The sequence below is a fragment of the Sabethes cyaneus genome, chromosome 2 (genome assembly GCF_943734655.1).
Source record: "Sabethes cyaneus chromosome 2, idSabCyanKW18_F2, whole genome shotgun sequence".
Taxonomy (NCBI): Eukaryota; Metazoa; Arthropoda; class Insecta; order Diptera; family Culicidae; genus Sabethes; species Sabethes cyaneus.
The window spans coordinates 220,978,132-221,006,073 of NC_071354.1; the positions used below are offsets into that span (position 1 = coordinate 220,978,132).

The window sequence follows — 27,942 nt, forward strand, 5'->3', positions numbered from 1 at the left end:
CATTATCTGGTAAATGGATCCGCAACATCCTAGGTAATAGAGTGACAAAGTGCTTCATAAAGCTTGTTGAGTGTGCATGAATATATTCTGCCTTTGGCGGTGTAGTTCTTGATGTAATGTACGGCTACTCTTGATCAGTGCTTGGAGTAAAATGACCCTTATAATTCTATCGTCTACTACACTACATCGTTCCCTTGTTTAAATTTAATTAAACTAAAATATTACTGGAATATGCTATTTTTTTTTATTTCATTTCATTTGCTCATTTTACAATCTTACAAATACTTTGTCTTCTACTCTCTTTTCTTCTCTTAGTATAGTAGATAACATTTGTTATGCCGTCCTACACAAATACATGCGCGTTAGCTTCGTAAACATTGTTGGGATTTTTAGTTCGGACGATGGAAAATTTTGATGGACGAATTTCAAAACGGTACGATGAATTTAAGAAATAAAGTCATTTCCGTAATTTCCTTAATATGCTAAAATAATAGCTTTTCAATGATTTCAAAGTTCACGGATCGGATGTTCAGTGAGTTTTAGTCAAATCAGCACTACATACAGCAATTGCAGTATTCATTAAATCCATCCAACAAATGATGAAAATTAGAATGGTTTTACTTACTACGACGGGAATTAGAAATAAACCCTAGAATAAAAAAAAACCGCTTCCAGTTCTTCGCCGTCAATAGTCACTGTCTGTGGGAGGCAAACTTTACTTTCTCTGGAGCCTTTTCGACGAATTCATTTATAACCCTATCCTTCAGCCTCCGTTTTTAGACTGGCGTAGATTACCTCCACCGTCCCAAGGTTTCTAGTAATGATGTCGAGGTCGTCTGCGAAGGCTAGGAGTTGGCAACTCTTGTTGAAGATCATTTCTCTCGTTTCGATGCCCGCTCGCCGGTTCATACCTTCAATAACGATATTGAATAGCATACAGGACAGCCTATCCCCTTGCCGCAACCCTCTACACGATTCGAAAGGACTCGAGTGTCCCCGAAACGCGCACGTAGCACATTACTCGCTCCAGAGTAGCTTTGATCAGCCGCGTCAGTTTGTCCGGCAAACCGTGCTCGTGCATTATCTGCCATAGCTGTTCTCGTTCAACTGTATCGTATGCTGTCCTGAAATATGATGCTTGGACACGTTGTACTCCCAACATTTTTGGAGGATTTGTTGAAGAGTGAAAATCTGATCCCTAGTAGCACGGGACCCTATAAAACCCACCTGATACTACCCTACGAATTCTCTTGCTATTGGGGATAGACGACGCAACAAAATCTGGCAGAGCACCTTGTAGGCGGTGTTGAATTTCTTGCCGGATCTCTTCGAGATCGGGAACCGACACGCTGTTGTCATATGTAGGCATCCCGAGATTGACTTCCATTGGGTCTCCTGCTGCTAAATAGTCGTTGAGGTGCTCATCGAAATACTGCTTCCACCTGTCGACTACCTCGCGCTCGTTTGTGATTAGATCCCCTACCTCGTCCCTACTCATGTCCGATTTAGGTGTGTATCCGTTACGAGTTTGGTTCACCTGCTCGTAAAACTTGTACGTGCCACAGGAAGGCAGAGCTTCATCCAGTACGCGTGGGTATTTTTCGGCAACTGGCGTATTGTTTAGCTGCCTCCAGCTATGCATGGAACTTACTTACTTACTTACTTATGTGTCCATGTCCGTCGGTCCGGCAGAACAAAGGGATGAAATCAGAGATCTCCACTGCTGACGGTTACCCGCCATGGCTTTTACCTGTCGCCAGGACAGGTTCTCGTCTACAGCCCGGATGTCGTTGGCTAAGCTCCGTCGCCCTGAGCCTCTGGGTCTGCCTCTTCTACGCTGTCCTTGTGGATTCCAGTCGAGTGCTGCTCTGCAAACCTCGTTCGCTCCTTTCCTCAAGGTGTGTCCGATCCACTGCCACCTACGCTCACGTATTTCTGTGGCTATCGGCCGTTGATGACACCGACGATGGAGTTCCTCATTGGATATCCAATTATCAGGCCACCAGGCACGAATAATATATCGCAGACACCGGTTAATGAATACCTGCAGTTTTTGCGTTGTCTCCGCTGAGACGCACCACGTTTCGCAGGCATACAGCAGTACGGATTTAACGTTTGAATTAAAGATTCGGGTTTTCGTACGTAGAGTGATCTGGTTTGAGCGCCAAATGTTTCGCAGACCTGCAAAGGCACCCCTGGCCTTCCTGATCCGTGTGGCTATATCAGTCTTGGTACCACCATCGGGCGTTGTTTGGCTACCAAGATATTGAAAGACGGCTACCTGCTCAACTTGTTGTCCCGCTACTGTAAAGTTGGTGGAATTGTCAATGTTCACTACCATAGACTTAGTTTTCGCTACATTGACTGTGAGACCTGCTGCCTGGGAGCTCTCGGAGAGGTCGTCTAACTTGCTCTGCATATCGTTTCGGCGTTGTGCGAGCAAGGTCGAGGTCATTTAGCTGCTCCATCGTTAGAGGATTCCAAGGCAATCCTCGATTTGGTCTACTGTCAATTGCTCCAACTAACATCTCATCCATAACGATGAGAAACAGAAGCGGTGATAAAATGCAGCCCTGTCTCACGCCAGCAGTAACCCTTATGGGGTCGGACAAGACGCCGTCGTGCAAAACCTTGCACGAGAACGCTTCGTACTGAGCCTCGATGAGATGGACTAGCTTATCTGGAACTCCTCTACGCCTAAGTGCGCCCCAGATGTTTTCGTGATTGAGTCGGTCGAACGCCTTTTCGAATTCAACGAACACCAGCAGAAGAGAGTCCTGGAATTCGTTGATCTGCTCCAGTATAATGCGGAGCGTTGTGATATGGTCTACACATGATCGGCCAGCACGGAATTCAGCTTGCTGCCGCCGGAGAGTAGCGTTGATCTTCTCCTGGATCCGGTTGAGGATTACCTTACAGAGTACTTTGAGAGTAATACAGAGCAACGTGATGCCACGCCAGTTACCGCATTCCGTTAGGTCTCCTTTCTTAGGGACTTTGACCAATATGCCCTGCATCCAGTCCACCGGAAAAGTTACGGTTTCCTAAATATTGCTGAAAAGCTGATGCATCATCTGGGCTGACAAAGATGGGTCATTTCGGCTGAAATACGATCTATCCCTGGCGCTCTATTGGATTTCATACTCTTGATGGCTGCTACAATTTCATCCAGCGATGGCGCCTCCGAGTTCACGCGATTTATTCGACGAACTGTAGGCGTCGTACGCTGCTGGTTTTGTTGGTCTCTGACATTTGAAACTCGGAAGAGTTGTTCGAAATGTTCAGTCCATCGCTTAAGCTGTTCTGTACGGTCAGTCAATAGCTGACCAGCTCTGTCCTTTAGCGGCATCTTTGTATTCATCCTGACACCACTAAGGTGGCGAGAAATATCGTACAACAAACGGATATCACCATTGGCGGCGGCGGTTTCTCCTTGTTCGGCTAGGGAGTTAGTCCAGGCTCTCTTGTCCCGCCTACAAGCACGTTTAACAGCCCTCTCCAGTTCGGCGTATCGTTGACGGGCAGCTGTCCTAGCCGATCTGGTCCGCGCTCGCTCAATGCCGGCTTTCGCCTCTCTCCGCTCGTCGATCTTCCTCCAAGTTTCATCCGAAATCCACTCCCTCCGCCCACTGCGCGCTTTGCCGAGGGTTTCATCACTGGTCGTGATGAAGGCGTTCTTGATGCCGGTCCATTGCTCTTCGACGGTTCCACCAGATGGCAACTCCGAGGCTCGAGATTCAAGTTGTTCAACAAAGGCCCTTTTCACGTCAGGATTCTCCAATCGGCGGACGTCGTAGCGGCACCCAACTTTCTCCTCCCGTCGTTGGACACGTGCGACGCGCAGACGTATCTCAGCGATAACAAGATGATGGTCGGATGCAATATCAGCGCTGCGTTTGTTGTGTACATCAAGGCTCCTTCTCCATTTCCGGCTGATGCAGATGCGGTCGATTTGGTTTTCTGTTCGGCCGTCGCGGGAAACCCACGTGACTTTATGTACTGGTCTATGGGGGAAGAGCGATCCACCAATGACCATGTCGTTATTACCACAGAATTCTGTAAACAGCTCCCCGTTTTCGCTCATCTCTCCTAGGCCATGGCGTCCCATGACGCGTTCAAGGTCCGCGTTGTTTGAGCCAATCTTCGCGTTGAAGTCGCCCATGTGAATTTGGATGTCCCCCTTCGGGATTTTCTCAACCACGCTGTTCAGCTGGCTGTAAAAGCTCTCTTTCTCCTGCAGGTCGGCAGCATCTGTTGGCGCATAGCACTGGATTGCCGTAAGGTTCCTAACCCGTGTTCTGACTTCTGAATCTGGCAACGATTATTCGCTCATTTATTGGTTCCCACTTCATCAGGGCCGCATATGCCCCTGGGCTCAGTAGGAATCCAACTCCTCTTTCTCGAGTAGCATTTTCACCTCGTATGCCAGAGTAGAGCAAGACTTGCCCGGATGATGTCCTGTGTTCGCCAGTACCCGGCCAGCGGACCTCGCTCAGCCCCAGGATTTCAAGCTTCAGGCGGCTAGCTTCCCTTGCAAGTTGAGCCAGCTTGCCCTGCTGGGCAAGGGTCAGTATATTCCATGTTCCGATTCGTGTCCGTGTTTTCATGCTAAAGGTCGTTGCCAATAATCCGGAGAGATTTCTTCTTTCATTTTCATTAACTTTTTGTGTGTTCTGGTACAGTAGGCTGTTAACCTAAGGTCCTTATCCCGCTGATGGGGCTGCCATCTTAAAGTGGGCGGGAGCCACTGTGCCCCCTTTCCTGTTAGCATACGACAACCGAAGTTGCGTACCGTCATCCGGGGATACTTGCAACACCGGGGTTACTTGCAACACTTCTGCGCAGCGCGCTTCTGGCAGCTCTAACGCATTTGTTTGTTAATATAACCATTTGTACCCAATGCCATTTTAAAGAAGGGATGTTTACCTATTGTTTAGTTAAGTTTAATCCATTACATAATTGTTTTGCTTGTTTTTATACGATTGGAAAGTAATTTCACTTTCAGAGTAGGAAAAATGGATGTGTAAAGTTGCGTCAGTTCATTGACATGGAATTATTTTTTATTGTTTGGTTCCTGTACACAAGAGGTGCATCATATAAGCTAATAAATAGCAACTTTGCGCTTTGTTTATATTTTGAACTTGGAGAAGAAACGATGAATTCGTGTTGTTACTTCCAATATGGCGTGGCTTGCAGCACTTATAAAAATGAAAATTATCGTAATAGACAATATGTACAAAGTAAGTTTGAATCTGTACGATGTTATTTTGTCTATCACCATCTCCAGAAAAATTAAAATTGTGAAAAATTCCACGTGCCTTGAAACGGCAATTTGGAGTTCGCCGACATGCTGCATTTTCACCGAATATCTTTAAAAAAGCGATAGACGAAATTGGGAAACAAAAAACGCCTCCAGTATCTTTTGTTTTACTACAAATAGATTCAAAATATCTAAAAATAGTCATTCGCGGTTTGAAATCAGATATAAAATCATAAGAAACGCAAAATCAGAAAAGTGTTGCAAGTAACCCCGTTTACTGGGTAACTTGCAACACCCCTATTTTCGGTTCATTCTACAGATTCATTTAGTTTATATTTTTTCTCTTAATCATAAATCAAAAGTACTCACCACTATACAAGATTTGGCTACTTACACTTGGGCCTACACGGTATACTTCGAAAGTTATACTAAGTCAAAGTTCAAAAGTGTTGCAAGTATCCCCGGATGACGGTACCCCAGCCGGCACCTCATGGAGGTAGGAATAGGAGTTAATGAACAGAGGTTATGGAATGCACATGTTCACCCTTTGCCAGCCCTATGCATAGAACGCTTCCTTCTTGTTGTCGGGTCTACCTTCGTGTGGACAATGCACGTTTATGATGGTGTAGTTGAAGTTTATCCTCAACACGCACATCCTTTCATTGATTGCTTTCTAGTCCATTACGCGATCCTTTATTTTTCCCAACACTGCGAAGCCCGTTCCTAGCTCGTTGGTCGCTCCACTGCGATTCTCCACGGGCCCTATTCTCAGTCACCTCACCTAATTTTTTTTAGGTGAGAGCACAATTTGCGATTCTCAGAGTCACCTAGGTGACTCTGCTCACCTGGGTGACTCTACAATTTAAATGAAGCCTGTAAGGTGAGATGAGGGTGACTGTGAGGATAAGGCGGATGAGAGAAGTGAGGTGCAGTGCAGTGCCACGATGCCAAACTTTCGGGGTTCTAACTGATCGAGCAGCACCCTGCCGCCACTAACGAAATTTAGTACACTTCCAGGTACCAAGTGTCCATTCCATGTCCTTATTTCGTCGCCTTTGTCTATGCCGAATGTTCCGAGTAGAATTTTCTTGACTCTTTTTAACTTTTAGGGTTTGGATAGATAGTCGTATCAAGGCCTACGCTACTGAGTCTCCTTCCCTGTTGGTATACGACCTTAGTTTCCACCGGGGTTGGTTATTATCCGATCTCCGCTAAGGTTGCTCGTATGCCGGCTGGTACCACGTCGAGGTAGGGATAGTAGTTACTGGATAAGAGGCTAAGGACCACTATGGGGTCTGTTTTACGCATTATCCAACCATTTACCAACCAAGTATTAAAATGTATTCTCCGGAATTATTCGCGCGGACATTAACCTTTGTTATGGCTTCGCTAACTGTGTAGCAAAGCCAACCCAGCAGGAGTATGGTTGCAGATTTGCTGATCATCGGCTACCTAATGCAAGTAAGTAAACACAAATCCAGAAGTGTTCTTTTGGTTATACTATGATTTTCCGAGTCACTTCCGAGAAGGAACGTTGTTTTCGGCGAGGCTTCGAGGGGAACCGCATCAGCAAGTGGCGTCAGCTTTTCACCATAAAATTTTGCGGATCGTGGGAAATGATCTCAAGATAAGCACAAGGCAAATTGCGGCACATTCCCTTGTCACCATGGAAGTGTGGAATGTGCTGAACTGGGTAAAAATGCATTCTTTTCACACTACAGGTTCAAGAGCTGCTGCCTGCGAATAAACCTAAGCGGCTTGAGTTTTACAAGATTGTCCAAGCAAAAGTGGAGGCAAACCCTCAATTTATGAAAAACATTGTTTTTCATGTGTGTCAGACTGTGTTCATCGCACGCGGTAATCTAGTATGCTATACGTAAGGTATGAATTATTATCGTTTTCAGATGCTAATTCAACACCTAAAACAATGCGTTTAAAATTAAATTGTAAAGAAACTAAAAGAGATAGACGTTTTGTGTCAAAGAACGAATTGGAGAACGGTACCAGAGCTTTAAATTGACAAATAAAAGCAATTAGTTTTATCACACCTTTTTAGGAGAAATTCGATAAAAACGCCTTGAGAAACACTTTTCATTTCAAAGCATTTTGCTTCTAAAAAGTCTCTGGGCTTGGTGATACAGCCTTTGGGAGCGTATTCCCAGGTGGCGGATGGGAGTGGGAACTAAAAAGAGTCTTTTTTTTCGAATATACCAACTAATAATCCCATTTCTTCTTATTTTCTCTTTCAAACCTCGTTTTTCCACCATGCATTAATGTGTGTGAGAGGCAACGAGGGTATTTCAGGTCATCACAGAGGATAGAAGACCCCGCCGACAAAGAATCTAGAAACTAGAACTAGATGAAAGAAGAATGGTCCAAGTAAGATAGAAAGGAGCTTTGATCGGAACAGATGTAAAATACAAGGTGGGACCGGCAAATTAAGGTTATACTGATCATCGGGGATCACTCCAGGTACCCAGCGATAGCAGGTATGTTTCCCCAAGAGCGTTTCGATTGGAGAACTGCACGGCGTTTGCATCATCTATACGCTGTAGTCTCATGTTTTTGTATTCAACACTGTTCTGAGCTATCCACTGCTCTCCGATCTGTTATCTGGCATAGAGGACCAGGATTCGGTTAATCGGCACAATTTTTGTTTTCAGATGCCGGGCCATTATCTGCCTTGGCGCAGCACGGAGGGTATAGATATGTCTTACTGGCGACTTGGTCTCCTGGACCCCCTTATGCGCTAAAATGAAAAATGAAATTGAAAGACGAATATAATACAGCAAGACAACACATGACGGACTGTAACGCAAAGACCTCACTGAGCAATCCTGGGTGATATTGGTGCTCTTGGTCCGAGAAACGGCGCTCTATTGACCGAAGTGTGTTAGTCCAGCCGGCCAATACCTACTCAGCTTGCTCGCGAGCCGGACCGAGAGCCAATAAGCAATACGCTACAGTCCTTTAACTCGCTGAAAAAAAGCGTTTTGCTTCTAAAAAGTTACTGAATTTCATGAAGTAGGATATTTAAGACCAATTTTCATTAGAATATTTTCTCAGAATTTTTTTCGCCAAATGTGGTCCTCTATCATCCCCTGAAATATCTGCACTAAGCTATACCTAGCACCCTGTATACTATTTGCTGTGTGTAATGGAATGAATAAATACCGATGAGACTTTCTTGTTTGCTCATTGTTTAAGAGCTAGCGTTGTTTGAAATAAATTATTGTTCTGAACAACTGTGCCATCCGTCGATACTGATAAGTTCCTAGAATGACATGCAATTTCGGACTCGCGCTTCATTTAAAATAAAAGGTGATAGATAGCCTTGTATGTTCCTTATAGTGCTATCACCAATCTGCAACAATTGGTTTAAACAAACTACAATTCCAACCTGGGAAAATTCCAATAAATTAATCAAAACTCAAGCCGGCCACGGGCTTGCTTTTTTATCTTTCTGTCTGTTAGAATTTTGATATCAACTGCTCCTCCGCCGAGTTGGACGTCGTCATTGCTGTGATTGTGTTATATAATACATTCAATATAAATTATTCCACCCATCCATTCAAACGCCCAGACTGCCTGCCAACCACTTTCGACTGATTAGGCGAGCATCTTCACCGCTTAAGTGTTCAGTAACGAAGCGAGTGCAGAGGACTTATCATCATGTTCCAGTTATACGTCGCACTGGCTGTTCTAGCCGTATGCGTCTACTACAAGTGGTACTGCAGCTATTGGCGCCGGACGGGCAACATCGATGGCCCCCAACCTTTGCCCTTGTTCGGGAATATGTTCGAGCAAATCGTGGGCAGAAAACATTTCGGTGAAATCTTCGAAGAGATTTATCGGTAAATAAAACTATTTCATTTGTAATCACTAATGTTATATTAGGTACTGACAAACTTTAAATTTCAGCGAATATCCTACGGCAAGTTGGATTGGAATTTATGAACTTTTCAATAAACCGGCTATCGTTGTTCGGGATCTTGAACTGGTGAAGGAAGTTCTTGTCGGTAATTTTCAGAGTTACAACAAAAATCTGTTCGAAATAGATGAACGGATCGATCCGCTGCTCGCGGCGAACCCTTTTACGCAGTCGGGCGAACAGTGGAAGAAAACTCGTTCGCAGGTAGTGCCTATTTTTTCCGCGTCCAAAATCCGAACAACATTGCCTGTGATAGAGAATGTGGCGGAAAACTTTTTGGATTATGTCGACAGAACACGGGAAAGCAATCCGGACTTTGAGGCCAAAGAAGTATGTCGCAGGAATTATTAAACGCGTCATTTTATGGCTAAAATTTTAATTCTCAACAGATTTGTGCCAAGTATACGATAGACGTTGTAGCGAGCTGTGCCTTTGGCATCGATGCGGAATCATTTACAAACCCAAATGCCGAGTTTCGTCAAATGTGCTTCCAAATTTTCAACCCCAGTTCCATTTTTCCTTGGATTCGAGCAATGCTTACGATATTTGCTCCCAAAGTCGCATCCATCCTTAGAATTCCGTAGGTATTTACGTTGCGATGGAAAATGTTAAACTAATCAGCTCTTTCATTAGCTTCGTCCCAAAAACGGTCGACCAATGGTTTCGCAAGTTAGTAGCGGAAATCATTAGACAACGTAAGCAAGGCACCAAACGGCAGGACATGTTCCAGGCTATGTATGATTCACTATCACAGAATGGGTCTATCGATGTAAAGAGCAACGAAATCGTGGGCCACTCGGTTACATTTCTCACCGAAGGGTTCGAGACTTCCAGTACACTGATGAGCCATCTGCTTTTTGAGGTACCGGAAAACCCACTAAATTTGCTCATCCTTTTAGTCTAATATTTCTCTTTTTAGTTGGCCAGTAATCAGAAAATTCAAGATCGTGTTTTCAATGAAATCAGTGCTGTGTCGAAGGAATACGATGGCAAGTTGACCGATGAAGCTGTGCAAAAACTGAACTACTTGGAAAGAGCCATGTACGAAACGTTAAGAATGCACTCTGCGGTTTTCACACTATCCAAGATGTGCACCAAAGAGATTGAATTGCCAGCTCAGTACCCAACCGATAGCAAACGAGTGGTGATCAAGCCGGGAATGAGCGCAATTATCCCAGTCAGGGCTATCCATTATGATCCGGAGATTTATCCCGATCCCACCAGATTCGAACCGGATCGATTTCTGGAAGAGAACAAACAAGCACGTCATCGGTACGCTTTCCTAGGCTTCGGGGAAGGACCAAGAATTTGTCTTGGCATGAAGTTTGGTCTGACCCAAAGCAAGGTGGGCATAGCAAAGTTGCTTAGCAAATACCGAGTTAAGTTATCCAGTAAGCAGCAGCTGCCGCTCGAATTCGAAAAGAAAGCGTTTTTGTTAACGGCCAAAAATGGAATTTGGATTAATTTCGAAGAAAGGACTCACTAGGCAAGTAAGTGGCCTACTAATATAAAATCAAGTTCGAATATGTTTCCGCTCATTTAAGCTATCCAAATATATGGTTGATAGTTAAAATGTAAATTTAATACATAAATACGATGAGAAACATGCACAGAAAAGAACACTACGGCGAGTCGCCTGTCTTGTGTTTCGGAATGGACTTTTTGTTGCCCATTTTTTGGGAATTTTCCTTTTCTTCCGAGCTAGACGAATTAATTGATATCACGCTACCACTTTCGTTCGACGAGGAAGACCCGGACTCGTCGTCGTCGTCGCCGCTATCTTCTTCTTCGTCACTACTTTCTTCACTGTCGCTACTATCATCTTCATCGTCGGTGTCCTTCTTATCCTCCATGATCTTTTTGTACTGCTTAACGGTGATTTTCTTGGGCAGGATCTGTATCAGAAACTCAAGCGCTTCCTCCGATTCTACATACGCTGCCAAATGTTTGTATTCTAGATTCCTGATTTCTTTTTTGTGTGCTTTCTTAGTAATGTGTTCTATGAACAATTCCTGGAAGATTGTTTTATGTTAGTCCTCAGCCTCGTTTAAACAGTAATTTTTAAATATTTATATTGAAACTCTCAAAATACTCACCGCTGCACGGCACATTAGAAATAAAGCATCCGGGTTAATTTGTCCAATACTCGGGGAAGTTTTCATCACCGTCCGTATCCTGCTAACGGGTAGTTGTGTAAGCTTTTCTTGTTCCATTATGGGTTCTCAGCAAAAGTAACCGTTCAAAATCCACAAATTATAGTCCACTAGGGAATTTATTTAACCGTATAAAATAAGATTGTTTCACAAGCTCGCGCATCAACATCAACTAACAAAACCGGCGGCATTCCTCAGTTACTTATCTCCTTTGCTCGTTGCTTAGGTAGTTCTGTGAGACGAACAGAGAGAAATCACTCCGACAGTTTACCTACGAGATTCAGTACAAGTGTGAGTAGGTACCAAAATCATTTCGTGAGCACACCTTTATCTATTGGAGAAAATAGGAAGGAAAACTTTGATTAACATGTTTGATCAATGAGAATATTATACCAAGGTGAAAAAGATGGCACATTTGTTATAGAGGGGGCTTCCAATAGCAGTGATTACAATGCACCGTAGAAAATATTTCTCCGATTTTTAAATATTTATTGAGCTTGCTAAGCCCAGTGCAAAAGGCTACAAAAACTTATCGTTTTTCGCTCAAACGTATGTTTTTTTTACCGGGGTATAACTAGGGGAAAACAAAAACAAATGTGTAAAATCAATGTAAAATCTAACACAGCAACAACAAATCGCGCGTCGATGTGTGCGTGTGGCAAACGTCAGCAAGCTCAATTGCTTGCTTTGAAACACGGGGCTGATTACATCCAATTTATTCCAGATATATCAAGCGGCACCAGAGCTGCCATAAATACAGATATTTGTGCATGCATAAATTTGGGACCCTACCGTTTTCTCCGGAGTATTTTATTTTCTCGATCTAATCTTTTAAATAACATAAATGGTTTATGGAGTACTTGAAAATTCAGGAACATTAGCAGAGCCAGAAATCACAGCAAGTGAAATAATTGATGGATCCCAAATTTATGCATGCACAAATATCTGTATTTGTGGCAGCTCTGAGCGGCACACCTCCGATTCAATTTTACATATGATATGGGAGCACTGCTAGCTGCTAAAATCATTTCGCACGGTTGCCAGATCTACCAGATTATAACGAATTTAACAAATTTTGCAGTTCGGTACAGCATCGGCACAGTTCGGTTTGTTTCAAATCGCCTAACATATTGTGCTTCCCGAGAAAATATTTCGTTTTTCAGCTTCATATAGTTGTGCGCAAAGGTAAATCATGTATTATTGACAGTGTAAGCACGTGTAAGTTTTCTATGTTTATGCTCTTATTCTTTGCTTAGATAACATTTGTTTTGTTCTATTACGTACAGACTTACAAACAACACAGTTACGTTAACTGAAAATGATAAAATTTATATGCTAATTGCATTTGTAAAATTTTTTTCCATGTTTGAACGGACAAACACGAAGCAAGCTACCCTATAGCATTCAGCTGATGAGCGAGAGAGAAATATTGTTGCTTTTCTCATCACTCTTGCGTTGACAGTTTTTTACGAGATTTCGTGTGAGTGTAAAAGAGATACTTTGACTGCGAGCAACCAGAACAGAGCTGCGCGCAACTGTTAGGCGCACAACTAAACCTACGAAAGAAAAATTTTAGATAGTAATCGCAATAAAAACGGCTGTGCCGAGTGACTGACCCCTTGTGTATCCCTCGGTTTCGACAGCTCAGCCCAATTCACGAAAGTCTTTCACTAAGCGGGCTAAGAGCACAGAACTACCCAAGTAACCGTAAGCATTATATCATAGCCCTAATTTGACTGAGTATCCACAAATGGTATGCAATGTGGCAGTTTATCTGCAACCCGCATGCGATGCAGCGTTACATCAACATTATGAATGCTACAATGCATTGCTTTATTTTGAAGGTCATATGAACATTAAATGCGTTTATAGAACTCTACAATAATGCATGTTTGCACGGTCTTGAAAAGTGCTTCAAAGCATGCAATTATTGTATCCTATATATGCCATTGATAATGCTTAGATTCTTTCCATTGTTTACAAAAATAGCTCGTACTCAAACAAAAAAATGAAATTAACAGCATCTGCGGACAAATATCAGAACTTTTTAAAAAGTGGTTGTTTCAAACGTAGAGTGAACAGGTATCGCTCAATAATACCTAATTCTGAGTTACGGTATAAAATATCGTCTAACTTAGGCGGTGTTCACAGCAACAAAATCAACAATCAGCAATCCACCCAAAAACTTTCAACATCATCCGCAATTTTATCTTCTATCGTTATCCGGAATGAAGTTGCACATGAACTTCGTATAAGAGAAGCCGAGAAATTAGAATTCAGTAAAAAGAACTTTGAGCATCTAACAGAATTAGCTACTGAAAATGACATCGTATCAGATACTTCTGCGATTTACCAGCAGGGAGAGTTTGAACGTTTTTTGATAAACTGGAGCATAGATTATAGAATTCCACACCGAGCATTGAAGCCTTTACTGCAAAAGCTTAATGAACATCATTTGTCACTACCTGCTGACCCGAGAAGGCTGCTAAAAACTCCCCGTTCTAAGCCATCAATTCGTGCGATAGATGGTGGCTACTACTGGCATCATAGTATAGGTATAACCCTTTTTTCAATATCTTCCGAAATAAAACTTGGAATTTACCGTTATAGAACATTGCTTGCGTTCATGTTATGCTACTATGGCGGTATCATGCACAGCATCGATTAACATTAATATTGATGGACTTCCGTTATTCAACAATGGGACCGCACAGGTTTGGCCAATACTTTTTAACATACACGAAAAACCAGATTTACCACCTATGATAGCGGGAATTTTTCACGGACACAGTAAACCTAAAAAAGTGGAGCAATTTTTGGATGCATTCGTGGAAGAAATTCTACCTATAATTAAAAACGGACTAGTCATAAACAATCAAATACTCAGCGTTACCATCCGAGCCGTAATATGCGATGCTCCTGCAAGAGCTTTTGTGAAGGGTAACATCTGATTCAATTTCTTTCGAATTTTCTACATTACAATAATTATCATTGCAGGTGTTGTTAACTTTAATTCCATTAATGGATGTTTGAAGTGTCATACGGTTGGTGAATATTCAAAGGAGTTACGGACTATAATTTTCCCGCAGACAAATGCTATTTGTCGGACAGATAGTGATTTTAGAAATACGCCAAATGATAAACACCGTCAGTACTACAAAATACAGCAGGGCAAAGAGATCGTTAAAGTTCCAATTCAGACTCCCTTTCTGAAGTTACCCTTAGACATGATACAAGATTTCGTCGTATCTGACTCGCTGCATCTGCTCCATCTGGGAGTGACGAAAAAGCTTCTTGTAGCTTATAAGGATGGGCATAAATATAATCATGTCAAATGGTCCAGGGAAACCCTTAAGACTATAACAGATTTATTGGTACTTGTAAAATTACCGATGGAAATACATCGCACAGTACGCGGAATAGACCATGTGAGTCATTGGAAAGCTTCAGAGTTTGGCTCGTTTTTAAATTATATAGGTATAGTTGTGTTAAGGCGATTTTTGGATAATGAGCATTATAGTAATTTCACAAGATTGTTCTGTGCAACAACAATATGCTCTACTGATTACTATCGACGTTTTCTACCTGTAGCAAAAGTGTTGTATGATAATTTTATTGACAAATTTCATGAGCATTTTGGAACCGTAACGAGTAATATTCATAATTTAACACACGTAGTTGAAGATGTCGAGAAGAAAGGCTCGCTTCCGTCTATTTCTACTTACCCGTTTGAGAATCATTTATATCAAATCAAAAATATGGTTAGATCTGGAAGGTTACCTCTAACTCAAATAATTAATCGAATGACAGAGCAGAACAGAAATTATCGCGAGACATTTTTAGCTAATCAGATATTTCCATTGCTCAAAGAACCATCAAAAGACGATAAATCAACATTTTTAAAAATTTGTCTTGATGCACATTATACATTAAGATCTACTTTTGCAGATAAGTGGTTTTTAACTAAACATAAAAAAATAATTGGTATGGATTTTGCTAATGTCAAAGGTATTTATGGTAGGGAAATAACTAATACAAAGCTAAATCTGTTCAATTATCCTTTCGACTCTATTCTGATTCACGTATCATTGGTCAACGGCGAGCTTTCTTTCGATAAACAGCAGTTATATACAACAAGCAATGTGTTATGCAAACTCGCAGTCGTAACTATTTACGATGAAACAGCATTTCTGCCATTATTACATACACTTCCTTCAGATAAATATTTGTGAATAAAAGTCATTAATTAATATTATAACTGTATTTTTAATATAACGGAGACAATATCTAATAGTTGTTTTATTAGTAATAGTTGTTTGTCATGTAATAAATGTGTACCAAATGTGTACATATGAATAATTATAATTATATGATTAACAGGGTTAAATAGGTTTTGTTTCAGAAATTAAATATGTAGCGACGGTTTGTGGTGACAAAGGTTCAGCAATCTCTGTGATCAGTTCGTTATCAAGTAGTTGATCGCCTCCTCCTATATTAGCAGATGTTTCTTCTAAATATTCGACGTCGAAATCTGACACTACAGCGGCTACTTTACGCCTGTTTCTGGCAGCCGGTAACCTTTGCATTTTGGAATCATCCAAACGCTGTTTTGAGTTTCTGAGGCATTGTTTTAGAAACTTTTCGCATTCAATCCTGGTGAAATCTTCGTCCGCATTGCGGATAACTTCGTAAAACAGATTGATGTATTTTTCATATTTAGAAAATGCGATTTTCGGCAATAGATTTTTATTCCCGTCAAATGATTTGCTAATCCCGGTCCAAGAGCATTGGCGAAAAAATTTTCTGTCGACGAAATAATCTATTAGTTGCAGACAAACCGTAACTCCCTTGGTTTTAAATCGATTTTTGCCGTGGATTTGCTCCATCGAACGGAGAACATTCTCCACGAATATAACGTCTTTGCTGCGCTCTTCGTACTCTTCAAGCTCTTTCAGACATTTAACAGGAGTTAATATAAACTCTTGTTGTTTACCGCATCGCAAAGCGATTTGGTTTTGGTCTGGTGCCAAAGAATCTAGCTTGGCATTTGCTTGGGCAAGCAAAAGTACACATCTCTCCTGCTGTTTGCCCATCGCTTGAATTGTGTCCTCGATTATCGTCATTCGGTTAAGAATTTGTAGCATAATTGGTTCCTCATCCTGGGTGTTTATATAAAAGTTGTCGTAGTTCACAGGAGAAATATTGGTTACACGATCATCGCTTGGGGTGATTGAACGTTCTTCCGATTGAAGTTGTTCTTCCGGCTCAGAATCACCCACTGTACTATGACATTTTCCAACAGGTTCTAATTTAGCCAACCGTGCAAACAATTCTGCTGCTTTCGACGTAGTTGCAGATGGTTTGTTCTCGGATTTGTTTAACTCAGGCTGCCGATAACGTCTCTTTTTTAATCCAGACATTTCACCCTCGTCGTTGCTTCTTTCACCCTTCAGCAAGTTTGTGTTTTGAGAAATTTGTTGCTGTCGTCGCATTGCTGGAAATGTCGAGAAAACATGTTAAAAATGAATAAAAATATTTTCATTTGCCGATTTATTAAATAGTTGTAAAAAGCATACCCGCTTCACAAACTGAAAATCAGAACTTATAAAACGAACAACTGAGCGAACAATAACCTTTGAATGCGAAACGTCAAGCAAAGAAAAAGGGTTGTGTGTATTGGCAGAGCTGGCAGTTATTTTCTGAAAAATTTTGTATGCCTGATGACATCCTGATAAAAATAGTTTTCAACCAAATGCTAAATGGTACATGCAATAGAGATAAATATAATAAGCTGGGCGCTCAGTTTATAGCACGTTTCATCAATGCGAATACTTTTCTTAAATAGTGCTCTAGGCACCCGGGATGACGTAGCGTCTACGGATCAGCGTATTGGTGTACCGGATATTTCTCATCAGTGTCAAGACAACCTGAGTTCGAATCCTGATACAGGTAAAACGTATTAATCTGTTATATGATAAACATATAAATAAAATTTCTATCGATAGCTTATACTTACTTAATTGAACCAGTTTTCAATCACATAACTTACAAAACATTGTGGCATTCAAATATCCAAATATGAATATAACTATTTTTTTTTGTTTTATAAATATACTCTAAATATACATGTTTTAAAAAGTATATACAGCGTATGCACTAATTGTACTGTTTTAAATGCTTATGTATGATGCACGTCGTAACGATGCTTTAGCAATTACTGATTTAATGCTACTTTAATTTAACAATAGGGGGGCCCTTTTCAACTTTAAAATGACATTTATTGAGCATATAAGATAACACTACATTATAGCACATGTTTTGTAGAGCTCTATAGAGCATAATTATTGAATTTATATACAGCTTCGTGGTTACTTGGGTAATGTGGAAGTCCGAACGATTCGGCGATCAAAACTGGTAACAGAGTCTTTTTTGTTTTTATTTTTCATTGGGAAGGTTTTCGCATAGAAGCAAATAACAGCAATATTTTAGCAGGACGCTCGCTGCCAATCGCATGGCAGCTACACAGCTTTCACATGCTTTTGTGTGCATTGGTACCCAGGTAACCGCTAAGCACTGAATTAAGCTTGAAAACTGTTCTATATTTGCAAGTTACATGCTGCCAGATATAATTCAGCATTGTCAATGCATAGCAGCTTTAAAATGGCATTCTCAATGTTGAATTAAAATTTACTTGAAGCACTATGAAAGCTGATTAGATGCTCTAAGCAAGCTTTATTGCCGTTACCGGCATCAAAAGAGATTTTGAACACTGCTCACACTTGCAGAAATTCTCATTGCGAACGTACGTGTAATAAAAGCAAAAATGCTTCCCTCTTTTTTTATTCTATATTAGAGAGGTTTTCAGCCTGCGGCTGGTTCGCCTCTTCTTCCCTCTCTTTTTATCTTACGCACAATCCTGCACCGCCGATAGAATAAACGTCAACACGAATCTATATGGCATATGCAGACGGATTTTACAAGAAATATTTCTATACATGTATGCCATCACATAAAAAGAAAATAAAAGGTAGGTAATTCTCCCAAAGCGCAACTTATGGAAGAAATGTAAAAAATAAAATCTTTCCCTCCATTCCACCTCGATAAGCAAATCAAACATCAGAGTTAAGAATTTCGGTAATTTAAGTAGAGCTATTGGCAGCTGACTCGCAACTACCGTTTACAGATCAACTGGTAAAGGCGTTGCCCTACTCCTCCACTCCAAGCCACGTAATCGACAGATTTGGCTGGCTGGCGGTTCAATTCTAACCGAAAAAAACAATAACAAAAAAGCAATCTTGAAACATCAACAAAGTACGCCATATAAGCATAACAGAGAGGGAAGATAAAAAAAGGATGTACAATATATTTTTCGCATTTTTTTATGTTTGACGTTTTACCGTTACGCAACAGGCGTTATGTTTTATGACATTTGTAAATCTCCAAGCACTAATGTAGCCGGATATTTCGCCAAAACCGACTTTCTTGCAGCTTTTTATAGGCATACTAGCTGACCCGACAAACTTCGTATTGCCACAAATTAACCTGTGTTGTACATAAATCATGAATCTCGGATGATCTTTGTCACAATCTCAAGTTTTGCAAGCCCCCCAGTGGGCGGCGCTTCCGACGGCGGGTCACCGGCAACACTCGCGACCGTCTCGTCCTGAATGATCTAGTGTTACTATAGATAGTTTTTGTGGTCTTGTATTGACTAATGTTTTATGGAAGAGTCTCGAATTTCTCGAGTTCGATTAGTTTTTGAGTTTCGCAAAAATTTCTGTTTTATTTGTATGAGAGTCCACATCCCCCTACCACAGGGGTGAGAGGTCTCTAACTATCGTAAAATAAATTCAAGACTCCAAAATCTCCCACATGCCAAATTTGGTTCCATTTGCTTGATTAGTTCTCAAGTTATAAGGAAATTTGAATTTCATTTGTATGGGAGCTCCCCTCTTAAAAGGGGAAGGGGTCGTAATTCACCATAGAAAAAACTTCTGCCATCTAAAACTCCCACATGCCAAATTTGGTTCCATTCGATTGATTAGTTCTCGAGATAAGAGGAAATTTGCATTTCATTTGTATGGAAGCCCACCCTCTTAAAGGGGAGATGGGCCATAACTCGCTTTCTAAAGAAGAGAGGGGTCTCAATTCACCATACAAAAAAATCTTGCGTCCAAAACCACTTACATGTCAAATTTGGTTCCATTTGCTTGATTAGTTCTCGAGTTATGAGGAAATTTGTTTTTCATTTGTATAGGAGCCCCCCCCCCTCTTAAAGTTGGGAAATCCATAGAAAATATACCATAGAAAATATTCTTGCCTACAAAAACACCCACATGATAAATTTGGTTCCATTTACTTGATTAGTTCTAGAGTTATGAGGAAATTTGTATTTCGTTTGTATGAGAGCCCCCCCTCTTAAAAAGGTAAGGGGTCCTAATTCATCATAGAAAAAATGGTTGCCTCCAAAAACACCCACATGCCAAATATGGTTCCATTTGCTTGATTAGTTCTCGAATTATGAGGAAATTTGTATTTCATTTGTGTAGAAGCACCCCCTCTTAAAGTTGGGAGGGGTCCTAATTCACCATAGAAAATATTTTTGCCTCCAAAAACCTCCACATGCTCAATTTGGTTCTATTTGCTTGATTAGTTCTCGAGTTATGAGGAAATTTGAATTTCATTTGTATAGGAGCCCCCCCTCCTAAAGTAGGTAGGGGTCCCGATCCATCATAGAAAAAATTTTTGTCTCCAAAAACACCCACGTGCCAAATTTGGTTCCATTTGCGTGATTAGTTCTCGAGTTATGAGGAAATTTGTATTTCGTTTGTATAGGAGCCCCCCCCTCTTAAAGTTGGGAGTGGTCCCAATTCACCATAGAAAATATTCTTGCGCTCGAAAACTTTCACATGCCAAATTTGGTTCCATTTGCTTGATTAGTTCTCGAGTTATGAGGAAATTTGTATTTCGTTTGTATAGGAGCCCCCCCCTCTTAAAGTGGGGAGGGGTTCTAATTCACTATAGAATATATTCATGTCCTAGAAAACTGGCACATGCCAAATTTGGTTCCATTTGCTTGATTAATTCTCGAGTTGTGAGGAAATTTGCATTTCCTTTGTATAGGAGCCCCCCTTCCTAAAGTGGGGAGGGGTTTCAATTCATCATAGAAAAAAAAAATGTCTCCAAAAACACCCACATGCCAAATTTTGTTCCATTTGCTTGATTAGTTCTCGAGTTATGAGGTAATTTGTATTTCGTTTGTATAGGAGCCCCCCCTCTTAAAGTTGGGAGGGGTCCTAATTCACCATAGAAAATATTCTTGCCCTCGAAATTTTTCACATGCTAAATTTTGTTCCATTTGCTTGATTAGTTCTTCAGTTATGAGGAAATTTGTATTTCATGTGTATAGGATTTCCCCCCTCCTAAAACGGGGAGGGCTCCCAATTCATCATAGAAAAAAATTTTGTCTCCAAAAACACCCACATGCCAAATTTGGTTCCATTTGCTTAATTACTTCTCGAGTTATGAGGAAAATTGTGTTTCTTTGGTACAGGAGCCCCCCCTCTTAAAGTGGGGAGGGGTCCTAATTTACTATAGAAAATATTATTGCCCTCGAAAACCTTCACATGCCAAATTTGGTTCCATTTGCGTGATTAGTTCTCGAGTTCTGAGGAAATTTGTATGGAAGCCCCCCCTTTTAAAGAGGAGAGGTGTTATAATTCCCCTTATAAAGAGGGGAGGGGTCTCAATTTACCATAGAATAAATTCTTGTCACCGAAAACACCCACATGCCAAATTTTGTTCTATTTGCTTGATTAGTTGTCGAGTTATGGGGAAATTTGTGTTTCATTTGTATCGGAGCCCCCCCTCTTAATGGGAGGAGGGGTTTCTAACCATCACTAAAACCTTTCCTGGCCCCAAAAAACCTCTACATGCATATTTTCATGCCGATTGGTTCAGTAGTTTTCGATTCTATAAGGAACATACGGACAGACAGACAGACAGACAGACAGACAGACAGACAGACAGACAGAAATCCTTATTTATAGGTATAGAAGAAGATTGAACTATGCTGCACGATATGGTGTGCACCATAGGCTAATAAAAAGCTAGATTTCTGCTTCTTTAAGTGCTCACTGGTTACTTGGGTATGCGTTCTTGTGTTTTCGTGGAAAAAAGTGACTCGCTACCGCCAGGTTCGCTAGTATCTGTAGAAAGTAGCATGTACGAGTTTGGATTTCTACTTTTACTTCTGTTCTGTGGTAAGAGCTTAGTGCAATAGAGGTTTTCCGTCAAAAATTTTTTTTTCACTAAATGTTCGGTTTTGACTCTTAGAAATGATACCCATATAAAACTTTCTTTATTAAAGCCTCTAACTACTGTAAAAATGAAAAACTAAAATACGTATATTTCAACCGGTCACTTCTCGGATGTCTTACATGCCTTTTTGTACCAGTGTCCTCTATTTTCACCACTTCGAAACCATTTGTGCCACTCTTTACTCTTGTGGCAAGCAACAAACGAAATGAAAAAGAAGGTAATCATTAGCTTTTCATTCGTTATATCCTTTTCACTCTACCGCTGATACACATATGTCAAAAACTGTTATGCAATGCTGCCAGAAAATCTGAAAATTTTGATAAACAGTGCAGCCGAAACGAATTTTTTAAAACTCAACATTCGTGATTTGGTGAAAAGAAACTCAACATTCTTGCAATTTGCATTGTTTAAAAAATCGTAGTAAATTCTAGAGTCAACGAAAAAAATATATTTTTGCACCATTGTCACTCGTATTGGGAGTACTTTTGAGAAAAAATAAGAAAAGGAGGGGTATGATCTGACGGAAAACCTCTATTACCATGATTCTTGTTTCAGTGTAGTGAGAAACATTATTTTCTGTCAATTTTAACAGCTGACATTGACATTGTCATGTCATCATCCTGCTGATGATTGTTTACAGTACTTTTCTTAAAAATCCTAAAAAAATAATTCTAAACGATAGATTTACTCGTAATTAGTGGACACAACATTTGTTATACACTACATCGCATTATACTGGTGTGCCGCGTAAACGAAAACCGTAAAAATGACCATCGAAGATCGTGTCGTCGCTCGACTGAACAAAGAGCTTGGGTCCGACTTCGGGGCCCTCGGCAAAAGTGCCAACCTGGTCCAGCTGCTTCGGTCCGATCTGGAGAAACACACGCGACGATTGACCGTCGGCGACGAGGAATGTTCCTCGGATTTGAAAAATGCGTTGCAATCTTGTTCCTGGAAAAGCACCGAACTGGAAGAAGCTGCCGATAACCTGGAAGCATTTGAAGAGAAGCTTACGGAGAGGATAACCCGACACCGGGAGCTAATGACTAAAATTGAGGACCATTTGGCGAACATTAGCAAGCTGCAAAATATGAAGGAGTACTTTATGATACTGCTTGACATTTACAACATAAGCCAGGAATTGACGGTTTCGGTCAATGGTAAAGATGAGAACAAAATGATAAGTTTGTATGTCGCTTTGAGTGGGGGTTTGTCCAATAGTATACTGGATAGGTTGAGCGGTGTTGAAGCGCCCCATTTGAAAATGTTCGCTAGAAATACTGCCTTCTATTGGCACGATATATTGAGGGAAAAGTTTTCCAAGGAGTTTGAAGCGGTTTTGAAGAACATCAAATGGCCTAACTTGAATCAAACACTCGAACAGTTCAATCCTTCGAAGGAAAACCTCAACAAGTTGGCTACCTTGGGCGAGTATTTGTTTCTCGTTAAGATTCCGGGCGATCAAAGTTTACTCAGCGTCAAACTGACGCCGTCGATAATTTGTCCACCGTTTACGGCTCCGGTCGATATATTGCTGAAACCGTTCCATTTGAGGTTTCAGTTTCATTTTACCGGAAGTAAGCAAACAAATCGGCTGGATAAACCGGAATGGTACTTAACGCAGATATTGTCTTGGGCGAAAGAGAATCACATTTTTGTTGGGCAGAATTTCCAGTCGGCAGCTATCAAGGCTGGAGTTAGCAATCTCAATGTTCGGGTAATAAAAGGTTAATTAAAGAATCCAAACGATTTGGCTGACCTTTTTCCTAACAATTTTAGTTGGAATTCGTACGAGGTTTGGTGCAGTTGGCGATTACAAAACTGGTCCAGGATATCGATGCCGTATGCCAGGAAGAAGCTCTGTATGCGCACGTGATTGATGAAGTTCTTGCTTTCGAGCAGGAGCTAAAATCTAGCCTGGGCTACCCGAGCAGTTTGCCCAGTACCGTAGCTGTGCTTGTTCAGCCTAAGTATTTGGTCAAGTGGATGGCGATCGAGAAAAAATTCACCACCGACAAGATGGATGCTATGCTGAACGGTGCAGAACCTTGGCGTTGCCTGGATCCTGCCAATTTGGATGACATGAAAATTCCGAAATGTGCCGATCAGTTTATCAGGTACGTACGTTGAAGTCCGTTTGAACCGGACGTGATAGTAACGGATCTACTTCACAGGCTGTTAGACGCCATTAGAGAACGATATTGCTCTCTGCCTCAGCCGGGTCAGCAGCTACAGTTTTTGGAACTGCAACTGGAGTTGATCGATAACTTCCGTCGCCGACTGGTTCAGCTGCACAACAGCCCAGGGGCGGACAATGTTGGTTCCACGAAGATCCTCAACGCCATCAACTACATCACCTCAGTGCTGAGGGAGTGGGGCGAGAATGTACACTATTTGCATCTGCACGCTGCCCTCTATGGCCCCGATGCAGATGAGATAAGTTCAGTTTTCGATAAAACCATCGATGAGTTGGAGCATTGGCAACGAGCGCTGGTGAAGGATTTAGCGACGCGGGTTGTCGACGAAGTGCGGGCTAAGTCTCGACCCTATCGACACGATCAGTGGCCTACGATGAATCAGCTGGATACGAAGGAAACTTTCATGCTGTCCGGTTCGGCTGGTGAAATGTTTCAAACGGTGGTGAATCATCTACATCACTTGGAAGGTGAGCTGTCGGCGAATGTATTCTCGATCGTGGTACGACTGATTGCGCTACAGCTGGACGAGTGGATCCTCGACGAGATGGTGATGTGCACAAAGTTTTCCTCTGGAGGAGCTCTGCAGTTTCAGTTCGACATGACGCGGAATCTGTTCGCTCTGTTCGGTCAGTACGCACGGAAGCCGAATTTACTGTTTAAAAGGTTTGGGGAAGAAAACTAACTTCCTTTACCGGAACCGATTGAACATTGGAACATTTCTGTTTCAGGATAAACGATGCATGTTTATTGCTGGTACTGCCACTCGGGTCGGCCATGCTGCTGCACGATGCCCTTGGGAAGGAACAGTCAGAAGAAACCATAGCCAGTACAGTGAAGGAATTTGGGATATTGATACTGAACAAAAGGACTATCCTGGAAGTGCTGGAGAGGCGAAACGATATCATTCATTCCTAGGTAGAGTGGAACGCGTTTTTACTCGGATTGTGATGCGAAGGGAAATGCTAAGTCAGGTATTTACGTTATAAAAGCGGACAATTTATGCTGTTAGTTTTCAAACTTGGCTGTAGAAATTATTGGAAAGAAACTCTAACTGGAATGGAACCGATGTTTTTACGGCCTACTTGAGACATCTCCCAGAGGCCACCAAACTCTGGTGTGTTTGATGGAATAAAATCTAGCTTGATTTCACGACTGCTGCAGATGGATTCGACAGACTGCAATACATTCGATACATGCAAATCATGAATCATGCCCCGTTGAGCGATGAACCGGCAAAGGAAAGCCAGAAAAGTATCAGTGTTCGAATAGGAAACGGTTTCAAAGTTGCTACGTAATCAAACACAGCAACAAAACAGGATTTTACTGTAGCCTGACGTGATCCTTAGTCCAAATAGGTCCCGCATAGTCAACACCGGCTACGGCAAATAAAGGTGAATGCACTTTTCTTGACATTGTGGGTGTAATAACGAAATAACGGTGCAACGTGTAAATAGCCGAATTTTCGATCTAGCACCTGGTTGACGGGGTGACGACCGCGACGAACATGCCCTTGAGGCCGAGAAGGAGGTGGAACAAGACAAATGGAGAATAAGAAGTGGATCAACAAAAATAAGGTAAGTGCAACGAATACTTATCACATGTTTAAATGTTCAAATGTTTAGGGGGGATCAGGCAAAGTCAAGCTCTGTCATTTCTTCTATCTTATTACTTTATCGTCATCAATTCATTATGACATTAGCGTCCGGATACTGCAGAACTGTCCCGGATTACTAAGCATCCCGTAAAGGACCCGCGCTGATTAATTTTTTAAACGAAACACTGAGGATAAAACGTTGGTAATTGTTACATTTCATAACGAAACCTCTCGAATTCCTCGATATTTCGAACAAATTCTTTCACCGCTCATTAGCCGGTGCGCATCTTCTTCAGTCACGGTTTTGACCAGCCGGAACCACATATTCTTCATCTGACCAATATCGCTGGTGATTGCTCTCTTCATCCTCTGCTTCCGCTATATTATCCCCTAGTATTTCAATTTTGGACGGACCTGGGGACAATTTGGTGCACTCAACTCTTTTGAGATGAACTGTATTTCATTGCCGTTGTGCCATTGTAGCATGCTCATGCTGTAATAGCAGCAAGCTATCATGGGAATTAATGAAGGGTAAAAGCCATTTGACGAGGTACGTACTTTTATATATTTCCGAATTTATAATCCTATCCGTTACTAAACATTGTTTTCCACACTGTTGCCAGAAGAAGAGATTCCTTAACAAATCATGACTTTTTGTCACAAACTAATCCCCAAAAACTATCTCGAATCTGCTACGAACCTTACCGAGAGCAAAAATCCCCAGGTTTGGATGATAATTTCTCTGAAACTTATTCATCGTCGAGTTAGACACACCCATCGCGTTTCGTCAGCACCCGGGCGTACAGCTTACGAGACCGGATTCTAGCCATTGTTTATTGTTTAAAGCTTCGTTTGGGTTCTCTACTTGCTCTTTTTTTCCTGTATGAACTCATTAGCATGAAGGAAGGGTTATGAGGGGCCTGAGGATAAACCCATGCTAAAAAGTCACTTTGATATCGAATGACCTGATTCTACTAAGAAGGCTCGGTAATCTTGCGACTATCAGAGCCCCACCAACTCTACTTGCTCGGTAATACGTGTAGCCTTTCAGAGTTGGATTTGCCGTATAATACAGCCATAGACAGAGGTACAGCAATTAGTATTCAGTTTTTTCGCTTAAGCATAATCCGTGACGTTGGGATCAGCCTAGACTTCCTGAACGATGTTCAACTGCAGTTAACGATCAAGCGTACCATTCTAACGCCTGGTTTGCGGTGTTTGAGGAGGCTTAAAAGTTTTCTTGTACTTTTTAATCACTCGTTCTACAGTTCTTTTAGGATAATCCAGCTTTTCCAGTTTTTCCAGCCCTCGAGTTGACGCTGATGGATTTTGCAGGTAACTGTAAACAATTTTTTTTCCTGTTCTCCTGCTGCATAATAAATATTTCAAAACCAGGTTAGCTTTAAACTGCAAAAAAATATACTGAACAAAACTGATTACAAACAACAAAACGCTGCTAAAAGTTTGCAATTACGGCCATCGTCCGCTATCGCCAAAATTAAATTCCCGATTTCTAAATGATTTAAATGAAAATGAATAAATGATCTAATAAATGAAATCGAAGCACAAGCAGCAGGGTGGTGACAAAAAATATCTAATTAAAGCTAATACCTTTGCCTCAAGACAGTCTTCTTAGCAGCTCAGAGCTGGGATAACTTGGACTCGACTTCACTTCACTCAGGTCTGGGCTTCTCGTCAATTCCTTCCTCAGGCGTCTCGAACTCCGATCTAGTCAAGCCATGTATCACGCCGAGCTTCTCCATTCCTGATGCCGGTGTGGTCCGTGAGGGAACAGACATCGTTGTACTGTCGTTCGGTATCCCCGTGAAGTGATCGGCCCACCTGACCTTAGCAGTCTGATTTTCGACGCGTGTACGAAATATGTTGGTATCGCTTCAAGGAGTGCCTCCGGCGCGTGGTCTATGCGCTTGCGTCACTCTCCGCTTTTCGTCTTTGTACGTCGCCAAAAGTAGTCCGCAACATCTTTCGTTTCGTCTAGACGATGCCATCGATTCCAGTGATACAAAGCCAAGATACTCTACCGCAGATGTTCACTTCTGTGCAATCTCCCGTTCACTTGTTCTTCATCCTTTATCCAATATTACCGCATCCGTGCCGTGTATAATTGGTCAGCGACGTTAGCTTTGTAACAGGAGAAATGGCCAATCGTCTGCGTCTTTTAAAAGACTTAGTAAATGTTTCCATCATAGCCCATGATTAAGTGATGTTCAAGTTTGGATCCCGTGTGTCTGCCTTCCATGTATGTCTCGACTATCTAATTACCCGAGAATAACAATTCCAACCTCCAAGATTGACGTCATACAATGGACGACTCTAGAATATTATATGTTACTTTGGCCAATTCCAACTGTCACACACCTGACGAAGTTTCAAAGATGCGCTGACTGGTGGAGAACTTTCTTTAACTTTCTCAAATCAAATGTGAATAACTTGGCTGGGCCCGGACAAGTTGGCCGGCTGTCTGC

At 41.5% G+C, this 27,942-nt stretch overlaps 4 protein-coding genes across 4 annotated transcripts; 3 read left to right on the forward strand and 1 right to left on the reverse strand.

Moving 5' to 3' along the window:
- The first annotated feature begins 8,590 nt into the window (after positions 1 to 8,590).
- On the forward strand, positions 8,591 to 10,758 carry LOC128734641 (probable cytochrome P450 308a1). The gene is made up of 5 exons (XM_053828927.1): positions 8,591 to 9,114; positions 9,182 to 9,521; positions 9,581 to 9,771; positions 9,825 to 10,053; positions 10,111 to 10,758. The coding sequence occupies exons 1-5, from the start codon at positions 8,933 to 8,935 to the stop codon at positions 10,675 to 10,677; spliced, it is 1,509 nt and encodes a 502-aa protein (XP_053684902.1). The 5' UTR covers positions 8,591 to 8,932; the 3' UTR covers positions 10,678 to 10,758.
- On the reverse strand, positions 10,757 to 11,472 carry LOC128734642 (chromatin accessibility complex protein 1). Its single transcript, XM_053828928.1, has 2 exons — positions 11,288 to 11,472; positions 10,757 to 11,203 (listed from the first exon to the last, which is right to left on the reverse strand). The coding sequence occupies exons 1-2, from the start codon at positions 11,402 to 11,404 to the stop codon at positions 10,814 to 10,816; spliced, it is 507 nt and encodes a 168-aa protein (XP_053684903.1). The 5' UTR covers positions 11,405 to 11,472; the 3' UTR covers positions 10,757 to 10,813.
- A 2,511-nt stretch (positions 11,473 to 13,983) lies between these two features.
- Positions 13,984 to 15,296, forward strand: LOC128736685 (uncharacterized). The gene is made up of 4 exons (XM_053831172.1): positions 13,984 to 14,284; positions 14,342 to 14,640; positions 14,977 to 15,119; positions 15,293 to 15,296. The coding sequence occupies exons 1-4, from the start codon at positions 13,984 to 13,986 to the stop codon at positions 15,294 to 15,296; spliced, it is 747 nt and encodes a 248-aa protein (XP_053687147.1).
- A 7,020-nt stretch (positions 15,297 to 22,316) lies between these two features.
- LOC128735034 (RINT1-like protein) lies at positions 22,317 to 24,850 on the forward strand. Its single transcript, XM_053829494.1, has 4 exons — positions 22,317 to 23,381; positions 23,444 to 23,781; positions 23,839 to 24,525; positions 24,591 to 24,850. The coding sequence occupies exons 1-4, from the start codon at positions 22,431 to 22,433 to the stop codon at positions 24,775 to 24,777; spliced, it is 2,163 nt and encodes a 720-aa protein (XP_053685469.1). The 5' UTR covers positions 22,317 to 22,430; the 3' UTR covers positions 24,778 to 24,850.
- Positions 24,851 to 27,942: the final 3,092 nt, after the last annotated feature.

Coding starts and splice junctions, on each gene's coding strand:
- LOC128736685 (XM_053831172.1), top strand. CDS start 13,984: ATGGCGGTATCATGCACAGCATCGATTAACATTAATATTGATGGACTT. Junction 14,285..14,341: donor TGCAAGAGCTTTTGTGAAGG/GTAACATCTGAT, acceptor TTATCATTGCAG/GTGTTGTTAACTTTAATTCC. Junction 14,641..14,976: donor GAGTGACGAAAAAGCTTCTT/GTAGCTTATAAG, acceptor AAATTTCATGAG/CATTTTGGAACCGTAACGAG.
- LOC128734641 (XM_053828927.1), top strand. CDS start 8,933: ATGTTCCAGTTATACGTCGCACTGGCTGTTCTAGCCGTATGCGTCTAC. Junction 9,522..9,580: donor CGGACTTTGAGGCCAAAGAA/GTATGTCGCAGG, acceptor AATTCTCAACAG/ATTTGTGCCAAGTATACGAT. Junction 10,054..10,110: donor TGAGCCATCTGCTTTTTGAG/GTACCGGAAAAC, acceptor TTCTCTTTTTAG/TTGGCCAGTAATCAGAAAAT.
- LOC128734642 (XM_053828928.1), bottom strand. CDS start 11,404: ATGGAACAAGAAAAGCTTACACAACTACCCGTTAGCAGGATACGGACG. Junction 11,204..11,287: donor TTCTAATGTGCCGTGCAGCG/GTGAGTATTTTG, acceptor ACAATCTTCCAG/GAATTGTTCATAGAACACAT.
- LOC128735034 (XM_053829494.1), top strand. CDS start 22,431: ATGACCATCGAAGATCGTGTCGTCGCTCGACTGAACAAAGAGCTTGGG. Junction 23,782..23,838: donor TGTGCCGATCAGTTTATCAG/GTACGTACGTTG, acceptor TCTACTTCACAG/GCTGTTAGACGCCATTAGAG. Junction 24,526..24,590: donor CCGAATTTACTGTTTAAAAG/GTTTGGGGAAGA, acceptor TTTCTGTTTCAG/GATAAACGATGCATGTTTAT.